Genomic DNA, 11,376 nt, shown 5'->3' with positions numbered 1-11,376 from the left:
GAGGACTTAAAAAGGTCTTAAAAGTCATTAAATTTGCTGTTAAAAAATGTGAAGATACCCTGATATATCACAACTTTTTAGTGTTTTCAACCACATACTGTTTATTTTAGGTTTCAAACGTATAAATTCACATAAGTACAAAAAAACAATACATTTAGAGTTTGTAAAATACACACTGGTGTCTATGGAAGAGGTAATAATAATCCTTTCCATTATAATGAGACACGTTTTATTCATATCAGATACACATTGTGTAAGTAACTTCAATGTTTACTCTATTCTATTCCCAGTTCACCAGCCACTTTTAAGTATTTCGGATGAATTCACTTGTTGTAAACATAGAGGTTGTAAATCCAACGGATCCGATTCTCTGAACTGCGTCTGCGGCACAAACTAACATGGTGCATACAGCTCAACTAACGCGATCGTTATAAAGGTGTTTTAACAACAATATACTTCCACTTGCATGTATTTGACAATCGGAATATCAGATATTTCATGCCATAGCTAACACATTTGTGAATATTCTGAATAAAAAAGGAAAAATGACATAAAAGCAGATCATCGTTCATTCAGCGCTGTTGCTGCTGCGGTGTGTCACGTGACAAGCAATGACGCGTCACCATGGAAACGCCGCCTCCCCTCTCGTGTGTGCGCTCTGGCTTTAGCGGTGCATTCAAGGGCACTCATAAAACTGATGTTTGTTGTAACTGCCAGAGTTGAATGCAGGGCGAGCGCGGAGAGGGGAAATCTATATTGTCTATATCATTGCTTTTTTCGATAGTAATGTCTTGAAAGTTCATATCTAGATATAGATGCGATAACGATATATCGTTCGGTCCTACTGTGTGGTTCAGTTTGAGATTTCAGCCCATTTAAAAAAGGAGAAAAAAAGTGGGGCACAAGTTGTGACAAAACTGTTGCACCAGCAGGACATGTCGAACCAGCTTGGACAAATGTGACCACTTAGTCACAATTTGTAGCTTTCGCACCCCCTCTTCCTCTTTCACAGACAGTGTTCTGCTGACGTTTGCCATTTGGACCCAGTTTGTCCCTAATGAGCCAATTCACTCATTTGTTCTCTCCAATGACTTTCTTTTCCTATCTCCTGCACACTCACGGTTAGCTCGCACGGCTCCAGCTGAGGCCCAGTTCTATTTCAGGACTGGTGGTGGTGGTGTGGGTGTCAGAGAGAACAAAAACACATGGTAGACATACTAGAAAGTAGGACCCAGTTCTTTCTTTAAAGCCTCAGAAGAGAGCCACTGTGATCAGCAGAGGAAGAGCTGAACCCTGAATGATGGGAAATTCTGTCTTCAGGTGGGAGTTATGTAGCACAGAGACAAAACAGTACTGCCCTGTCAGCTCTGGCAGAGACTTTCTCAAGGGTCGGGCGACATGACATTTGTACGTTTAACATGCTGAAAAATCAGACAAAATGGCTGATTCTGTAGTAAGCAACTGTTGATTTAATTCTATAGTGTTGAACAATCCACAGAGACCTTTTTTTGCCAGGAATCAATGTTATTTGGCCAATGTAGTCTTTCTTTCTCATCATATCTCTGTACGTGTCCCAGTGGAGCCGTTTTATCAGGATATCCCCATCGCTGTGCATTAGCATTACCACTCACACACACATACACACACACCTGGGTCCCAGCTGTGCTTCCCTCTGTAGAAACCATATGTGTGAACTCAAGGGCTTGATGCAGAAATTGATTAATCCTAGAAAGAAGTTCTCTCTTCCTTTATTTAGCATTTCCGTAGTGGTAATGTCTTCTATTACCCTGCTGAATGTAAAACACACACTCTTGTCTGAATGACTAAAGCTTGCTAGAATACTCCCCAACATAGAGAATGAGCTTTGTCTCTTCTTAACAGAGTTTCTCAGAATAGTCTCCTGACTGATTCTGTCATACTCCCTTTCCACTGAAATGTTGCTTATTCTTGGCTGGGGTACCTGTGAATCTCTCATGTTTCCAACGGTTTTCAGTGGAGCCAAAAGCTGATGTAACTGACCATTACTACATTAAGGAGCACATTGTGTTCCACTGATGTTACTGTCCGCAATCCAACATTAAGCTTGGTCTTTTCTTACTCCTTGTTCATGCTCGTAGTTTTAAGGAAAACATTTTAAAATGGGTATGAAATGATTTTTAAATGCATCTTATTGTGAATTATTCATCCATGTATATGTTTTATAAAACCACTACTGTCATTACATCTTTAACAGTAATTTGATTCAGCTACCTTATGCTCTGTTAGAAGGCTTTTTTTTTTTTTTATAAACATGATAATTGTAAAGAGAAATACCCCAGGTCTTCATGAAAAACAACAAACGATCTAACATCCCCATATTTTCATCTCAAAGTCTGCAAATAGTGAGATACGCACACTGAAACTGACAGTTGTAAATATTGTTAGACCCATCTAAAGAGACTGAAGCGTTGTGAGCAGAGTCAGGTCTGGGCTGAGGGAGTTGTTATTTAGCGTCCATTAGCCAATCTGTTTTTGTGCTCAATAATTTGTTTGGCTGCTGCCTCTGGGGACTGAGAGAGCGATGGAGTTGTAGAAAAATAGAGGAAAGAAAAAGGAGTGACTTTCATTCAAAGAAGTGGAGTGTGAGTCTTTCTCATCACAGAGTGTTTGGTTATAGGTGATTAGTTTGGGATGCGACACAGTGTGAGGAGTTGTTTGTTACTGGTGTGTTAAATGTTTACTCTGAAAGGAAAAGGAATGGTTCACCTGAAGTCTCAGGAGAAAATGCTTCCTTAGACCTTAATCTGACAGACATTTTATTTAACAGCTCCTCAAAGGTGGTTTAAGAGCTGCGTATACACCAGTTCGCACAGCCTCAAGATATTCTACATCCTCATGCTTGGTGTGTGTGTGTGGCCGTGTTTTTGTGACATATCAGGGCACAACTCCGTATAATGACATGGGTATGACACAGGTATTATAAGGAGAGGGTGACATGAGGACATAACCCATGTCCCCACTTTTCAAAATGCTTCTAAACCATACAGAATTAGTTTTTCTGTAAGAATGCAAAAAAATTCCTGTTAGGATTAGGTGTAGGGTTGGTGTAGGGCCATAGAATATACAGTTTGTACAGTATAAAACAATTACGCCTATGGGATGAACCCACTTTTCACAATAACAGAAGTGTGTGTGTGTGTGTGTGTGTGTGTGTGTGTGTGTGTGTGTGTGTGTGTACTGAAGCCGAGCTTAGGCCGATGTAATGGGAGAGGACAGGACAGACAAACTCAGGATAATAACCTGTCCCACTGTGTAGCCTTGTCCTCTGATCAAACACTGTTCAAATTGAGGGCTCTCAGAAACCACAGCTTAGATCAAATGTAACAGACGGCCACCCTCACCGGAGCATCACAGAACCTCTCCAGAGCCACACAGTAGGCTCTCTGAAGCTTTTTTTCCCCCTCTGTCCCTCCTCTTTTTATTTTCAAGTCTTTGTTCTTGGTTAAATTGAGTTCCCTTTCTTTCTTTTTTTCTGTACACCTGTATCATAGCACACATTTATAATAGGAAACAAGTTCCTTAAAGTCACTGTAATGGAAGCAACAGATCTTTCTTCCAAATTGTGACATCCAATGGGATGTGTGTGTGTGTGTATGTCAGTCAATTTTCCACTCCTGTTTAGCAGGTGCCTATAAACTACTCCACACGGGACAGCTGTTAAAGACCGTAGCTTGAGTTCAGTCTGCTCTAGTTGATATGAACAGTATTTATAGGATGCTGGGATTATTTCCAGCCAGGGCGTCTGCCAGTGGAATCGAAGTAGTGCCTTTTCATGGCGAAAACTTTGCATGGTTTATTTTGCTCTGTATCTTTTGGTGCACATACATTCAAGATTGACCGCTTGGTCCATAAACACATGCCAGAATTCCCCAAACCCTCTCACGTTTACTGACAAGCTGCTTTAGGATTCATTCTTGTACTTTTATGGGTCCGTCATCACATGTGTCTCCCATCACATGCATGCCGCCTTGCCGGTGGTTTCGGATGTCGGTAAACAGAAACTTTGCCTTCTTCAGAGGCTTTCGGGTTGTTGTTTCTGCTGGGCCCCTCACCCACCCTCAGAGGACACAGAATGACCTTGCTCCTTGATGGGCGGGGGTGGGTGGGTGGGTGGGTGTGTTTACAGTCCATGCCTTTGCTATGCTCTGTGCTGAAGATCTCACTCCATACATGGATGGCACAGCATGTGCTCACCTTGAAAACAAATGCAGTAGCTTTTGCTTTTAAGAGTACTTTGTACAGTTACAGGCCATGATTGGTCAGGAACATTATTTAGGATATCTATTTTTAACGGGTAAAGCAAATTGGTGCATTTGGGAGATCTAAATCCGTGCGTACTGCACACATGTGGTAAATCAGCTAGCATCAATAACTACCTGGTTGACACCCCAGCATAGTAGGAGGCAGAATTATACCTTAGTGTCGTGAAAATAATGAAACAGCCCGTGTATGTTCGCTTGTGTATGTGATCATTGCTATAGTAACAGTATCCATGGCAGTGCCGTAGAAAGCGAGGTCATAAGCACTAGACTGGGTCTCTTTGGGTGTATTAGTAAGCATGTCAGGTGCCTCCCTGCTGAGATCCACCCCTCTGTGCTCGTTTGCGAATCAGGCATGCTAATTGAGATGTCCTGATTGAGCAATGATCTAAAAGCATAATGTTAAAAATGGGGGGAGGGACAGATGCGGACATTATACTTGTAATCAATGTGAACAAGAGGCGGTTAGGGCCGGTCAAGTGGTCTTTAAACTACTTTACCTTGGTATCCTGTCTTTGTATTACTAATGGTTTCAGACATAAAGGGTGTGAGATTGGAAGTGGATGGGCTTAAATGTTTTTAGCATTAATTGCTCAAACTAGGACTTGAAGAATGGATAGTGGAGATATATTTTCTATCTTGCTATGCTACTGCATAAAGAAATGTACAGGAGCGTGTCCCTTTTTCCTAAAAAAAAAAAAAAAAAGGTTCAAAAATAATAAAGTTAGCCTTTCATAGGTTTCTTATCTTATTTTACAAACCTCTTCAGTCACTGACTATTAAACCTTTTTTAATATATTTTTGGCACAATTGGTGGCTGATGAATATATTTATTTATTTTTTTTTACCTTTATTCATCATGTTTGTAGTGATGTTTCTACTCCAAGCTAGATGAACTGTCAGGCTCTGGAGAGGTGTTGAAAGCTTGGGTCGTTGGTAATTGTTGGATTTGAAAAAGACCCCTCAAGTGTGTGAAGCTGCTTTTTTATTCAGTTTAGCACCTCCGACTGTTCAGATGGCTCTGCTGTAGCATAATGGCTTTCTTTTGAGGCTGCTGTTAACCCAAGCCAATCAAACGGTCATGCACACCAACTACAGGCCATTTTAAATGATCGCTGGGAGAATTGTCCTCAAAGACCTTCACTGCTTTTCCTGTTCTGATTAAAATTTAAAATATTTTTGGCCTCCACTTGGATCAGTGAGTTAGACTTCATTGAACTTATACTGAATAAAGCCTGCAGTTGGCTGGTATGTAAAGGTTTCTTGCTCATGAAAATCCATTGTGTCTGCTAGTGTTGGGCGATATGGTCATATCCTCAGCCTGTGAGATCGACGATGCACAATATTATTGTGCATGGGTGGAGCAAGACAGAGACTCATTGTTCTTGTCATAGCAGAACTATTTGGTGTTTTAAACCGCACAAGTGCGAGAGAGCCTATGGAATCACCAATAATCAAAAAATAACGTTAAATAACTGATAAACTAACGTTAAATATAAAAATACTGTATTTAAAACCGCTAGTTCATATATAGTCAGACGCAACCTTCAACGCGCGTCCTGTGACAAATTTTTCTCATCTGTGCATGGAAGTTATCAGTCTAAATGTCCTGTAAAATCAAAGGTGAAAAACAATAGTAGATTTAGTTGTGTGTGTGTGTGTGTGTGTGTGTGAGTGAGTGAAATAGTGTTGAAGTGAAGTAGCGAGGCAGTTTGATAGCTGAATTATAGGCCGCCTAAAAAAAGTTATTATAATTTAACACATTAATAGGAGAATGAGCCTAATATCATCTTGACTATCGACAGAAACATCTGCTATCGTCTATCTCTGACTATCGTCGATACACAATACTTATGTCTATCAGTACGACCCTATGCTGAACAGCACATAACAATACCTAAAGTTAGTGGCAAAACTAATAGTTCTCAGAATTGGTCATTTTTACAGTGTGTGGCAGCTGCCTGACTATTTGTAAATGTGGTGGTAAATATTTTACTCCCAGCGCATGTTAATGCACTCTGGGGTTAAAGCTGCTTTTTGAAAAACTGCCATTTTTAACTCTCTGTGAGGCTGCATCAGAGTGCTGTTGTCTAGGGCAACAAAGAAAAAAGTCACACTGTCTTAAAGTTTGATATCCTCTTAAAAAAAAAAAAAAAATCCTGTCACCACTACTAACATTCTCTCTTTCTCTCTCTCTTTCTCTCTCTCTCTCTGTTGTCTCCATTTCTCAGGAGGAGCAGAACAGAGGGAAGCCAAACTGGGAGCACCTAAATGAAGAGCTGCACGTGCTAATCACAGTGGAGGACACACAGACACGTGCCGAGATCAAGATGAGAAGAGCTGTCGAAGAGGTCAAGAAGCTACTGGTGCCTGCAGTAAGTTGCAAAAACACATTTATATTTACCGAACATATTTGTGCTAGCAGAAAGTGATTTGCTACAAATGTTTTGACCTCTGAGATCTTCTCTGCAGACCTGCCCGAGGCTTGTGCTTTGTAAGGCAACAGTGTTGGATTTAGCTAAATGCTTTATGCTGCTTCCTGTTCTAGGTGTGTGACACCTTTGTGCATATGGGCCGGATTTTAATCCCACCCCTGACCCCTGGCCTCAGTCTTCTGCTTAAATTTGATATTTTTATCTCAGGCTCCCAACAGAGAACAAATGGCGCTCTGCAACCTGCTTCCCACATATTTCCGCCCCATTCCACCTTTCTATTCTCCGCTCCTCCGTCGGTTGCCGCAGGGGGTGGGGGCACTTATGTCAGGGTCTCTGGCTCCAGGCTGTTTTGCCTGCAGTGAACAGAATGGCTGGACAGCTGCAAGAGCCTGTTCCCTATCAGGCAACATGGTGGAAAGGTTTCGACCCACTGAAACCTGGCCAGAAACAGCCGTTCCGCCCAGCCATGTGCCTCTCGCTTCATTTCAGAGTGGGACACAGTCCCAGAGTCCTTGGCGTTCTCTGACTGCTCTCAGGCACTCGCTTTCTCCTGTTTCTTTGTGCAGGTTTTACTTTTTTTTTTTTTCATCTCTCTCTCTCTCTAGGCCAGAAACCCCACATTTCGCCTCTTGTTTGGGGATTTTTTTCCTTTCTTTATGCTCATATCTCTTTTGTTCCATTTGAGCGGGGAGGCCTTAAAACCTCCACACACATAAACAAGTACACACACACACACACACACGCTCGTCAAAGAAAACAAACATACACGGCCGGCTGACTGTGTGTGTGACTCATTCTGTACAGTGTGTGTGGGTGGGAGATGAGTAAATGGCTACATGCTCTCTCTAAATTTTCGCTCCGACCTTATGCACCCCTGAGATCAAAGTCATCCTCACTGTGTATTCACACACAAACTATGCTCAGGCTCTTGGAAGGCCTGTTTGCGCTCTACTCATGTTTCATTCAGAGTTACACAATGCTCTTGGTGTTTTATACAAAACCGAAATCTTTCCCAGAAGAGATTTGTTTTTGTAGTGTTAATGTAACATACTGTAGATATTTGTATCTAATCTTTTAATGTACTTGTAAGGGTAGCCTTCTCAAAACTGAAAACTCATTATTACACCTTCAACATGACTTTCTTTGTAAAATAATATGCTTTTAACCATGTTAACAAGTTGGAATTAATTTGCTTTAATATAAGAGGATGGTTTTTAAGTGACACTCTGTAAGTTGCAAGTTTGTGGCGCTGTGACCATGACATGCAATAATAAAACATCTGTTATCATGGCATGTGGTGGGTAAATGACAAAATTTTCAACTTGGCTGATGTCCATTTAAGTTTGGCTGTACAGATAAAGCCCTTCTTAAACATGCTGGTTTTGTGTGTGACAGATTGACTCTAATGCCCTTTTTCATGCCATGCTAAACGGGATTAAATGACAAACCATCCATCTCAGCACGTGCAGTCTTAATGAAGGATATCTTTGGCTCATTTAGAAGCATGAAATTGTCTTATTAAATACATCATAAAACAGACGAGGTCACAGTCTGTTTCCCCTCGGCTCCCTTCATTTTGTCATTGTGGAAAGGATTTAATTGGTTAGGATCGAGAAAAGGGGGGCAGAAGCGTCTCTGAGCTCTCCGAGAGAGGCTCTCTGTTTTATAAACATCTGCAATATTGATTTTTTTACCTACCTTGAGAGGCAGCTAGCACATTACCGCATGAATCTGTAATCCTGGCTTGGGCCCTGAAGAGATGCCACAGCCGAACGGTTGCCGCTCGCAGAGACCAAATTGAAATTTTCAGCCTTGCTCAAGGAATCGGTTCCACACACAGCATTTGAATGATCGTCAGACAGAGAGAGAGAGAGTACATGAACGGCGGGTATAAGTGCACACACAACCTCAGAGGCCAGGGTTAGAGGGGGGTGATTGAGAGATTCGGCTCAAAGGCCCTGTCAACTTTTCAACTCCCACCGAGAGGCAGAGGAAGGAAGAGACAATCGAGAGAGAGATTTGAGTTGAAGGTGGGCTGGTAATGAAGGTAGTAGCGAGTGAGAGGATTAAGGCAGGAACGTAATGGAAGGAAAAAGATAAGAATCGAGCCACACTTTAACATGTGGATCGCTTCCCAAAGTTCTTCCGCTTCAGTCTCGCTCATCTTTTCACTTACCCACAGCATCACATACAGCCTTTCTGCTCTCTTGCTGATTTTTTCATATCTTATTTAGTGTTTTTTTTTTTTTTACTTTTTTAATTTATATTTTAATATTGACGCATCCTAAATTATTTTATGAATACTTTGTTGTAAATAGCATTCATTGTATATGTAAATAATATTTGTAAACCACTTTTGATAGAATAAAGAATTTAATCTAAAAAAGCAAGAGCACCAGCATCATTTTGGTGGAAAAGGCATACCAGATGCGGTTCAAATTTTTTCTCACATCACTGTCCTCTGTCTACCACTTTACTTGAGGGACACCCTGTCTTTGTTCATGGAAGTGCTGACACACATGATGTATAAAACTACAACCTATAAAACACTCCTGAGAGCAATGCATATCTGCATATCCATTATTTTTGAGTATGACTTATAGCATACAATTCAGATTTAGAGCATTACACCATGGCCCACCGTCAAATTCAGTTTTATCTGGTTTTGTACATTTACAGCTGAGCAAATGATCAGTAACTTTAGAAGTCAAGCAGTTCACTCAGTGGGAGCAGAAGGCATAGGAGGACTGATGAATCTTTCTGAGATACCTTGATGACTGAGTTGATGGTTTCGAGAAGTGTGGAAAGAATTGCTCTCTGTAAGCCATTATGCTCATATCCTACTGCTAAACACACATCGAGGAAGGTGGAGACAAATGCAGGTGTGGATTATGGACTGATAAAATATTCTCAAATAAGTTATGCCTTTAAATTCACACGGTCAAGTTTACACTAACTCCATTCTGTTGTGCTCTGTCCAGCTATTTCTGAACACAAGATCACGTCATGTGAACACCCCCTAACAAACGCATCTGTTCTAACTATTCAAAGTTTCCTTAAGATCATTTACAGTCTATTTTAATATAGAACGCACATCCCTGTTATGGTCATGTATTAAATATGGCTGAAGTGTTATGAAGTGCTAAAAATAATTCACTTATTGTGTGATGCAGACTGCTTGTTTTTGCCAAATCCACCTGTGACTGAAAATGGTATAGGTTAAAAACTAATCGCCAATCTAATCTCTAAAACTGCATTTGCTAATTTCCGTTTTGATATGTGATTGCATGAGTTAATCAAGTACTTTTAATGTAGTTATAACAAACATGATGAGGCTGCTTCACACATTCCATGTATGCCAATTTGTCTCTGAATTTGCTTGCTTTCTCAGTTTCTCAATGATAAGGCCCAGCTTATAGCAACTGTGCCTACAAGGCTGCTCTAATCTCCAGCAGATTTTGTGACAAGCTCCGATGCTGCACACAGAGATGCGCTGTAGTCTGGGGACAAGTCTACATATCAGATCCCTTTTAATTGAATTTAATGGTTTATACACCAGCCCATTTAGAGATGATCAGAGAGAATACAACAGTGTGGTTCCTTCCTATGAAGCAATTAGCCTCTCAGTTGTGTTAAAAACCTGACAAATTGGTTTTCTCATTAGGGGTGCTAAACCCAGGAGAGCTGACGCCCATGATGGGTGTTGGATTTAGATGTTTAGAAGGTACAGTGTGTCAAAATTGCCAAGAGAGAATCTGTGCTACAAGGTGACATTCCTCATTTCCCCTTGAGGTGTGTGTTTGAGATAGAGAATACATCTAACAGACAGCAGTAAGTCATTTTTAATGATTGACAGTAGCTCTGTTGGTATGTGAGGTCAGTGTTAATCATGCAGTCACAACATTCTCAGAGGACCAGTAAAAGGCCTTCTGGGAAAATGCTAGGTATTCACAATAAATACCCCCTCGCTGCGAATGGTACATTATATCCACAAAACCGTACTTTGCATATCTGCTCCCAGTTGGCATCAGCACACTAGGGAATGCTGGGAAATAGAAGCTCACACCTATGACATCTCATTAAGAATCTAAGCCACTTTGTGTCCATTCCCTTTAGCTCGGCTAATTAAAGTGGCGTATCAAAATATTTTTCTGGGTTATTTTAGTGTCCGCGCACTGGGTCGGCCGTTGACAGGAGCGAGCGAAGATTTAAAATCATAACTGTGTAAGACCTTATTTAAATTCAGTACGGTATTGCTGATAGTTTCTTTTGTGGATGCCCCTGGCTATAAGGAACATGTAGCATTTTGGTCTGTCTTTGTGTTCGGTTTTTGTCAGGGAGGCACTTCCTTCTAGATTGTGCCATATCTGTAGTAACAGTTTTGCCTCCAGAGCTCAGTGGCTTTGGAGATTTACGTGGGTGCGTATAGTAGCTATAGCCCAGCAGTCTGGCCCTTTCCTTTATTCTTCCTTTCTTATTACTTTCCTTTTTCCAGCATTTTGTTTCAACTCCGCTTGCGCTTTTAGGCAGAAATCGACTAGAGAACCAACTTGCTACTCCCCATGTCTCCATGATGCTTCCAATATCTTAAAAGTCCAAAAAAGGAAGGGGGAGGGAGGTGAAAGAGAAGAGAAATGAGGAGC

At 41.1% G+C, this 11,376-nt stretch overlaps 1 protein-coding gene across 4 annotated transcripts in view; it reads left to right on the top strand.

Annotated features, from left to right (window-relative positions):
* qkia (QKI, KH domain containing, RNA binding a) overlaps positions 1-11,376 on the top strand; it is a 74,107-nt gene that overhangs the window by 43,301 nt on the left and 19,430 nt on the right. For all 4 annotated transcript variants that reach the window (XM_052580015.1, XM_052580014.1, XM_052580016.1 and 1 more), the window contains exon 4: positions 6,530-6,673. In XM_052580015.1, coding sequence (XP_052435975.1) covers positions 6,530-6,673 — 144 coding nt within the window. The remainder of the gene's footprint in view (positions 1-6,529; positions 6,674-11,376) is intronic.

The sequence above is a fragment of the Carassius gibelio genome, chromosome B17 (genome assembly GCF_023724105.1).
Source record: "Carassius gibelio isolate Cgi1373 ecotype wild population from Czech Republic chromosome B17, carGib1.2-hapl.c, whole genome shotgun sequence".
Lineage (NCBI taxonomy): Eukaryota > Metazoa > Chordata > Actinopteri > Cypriniformes > Cyprinidae > Carassius > Carassius gibelio.
This window is presented reverse-complemented; position numbering and strand designations above follow the sequence as displayed.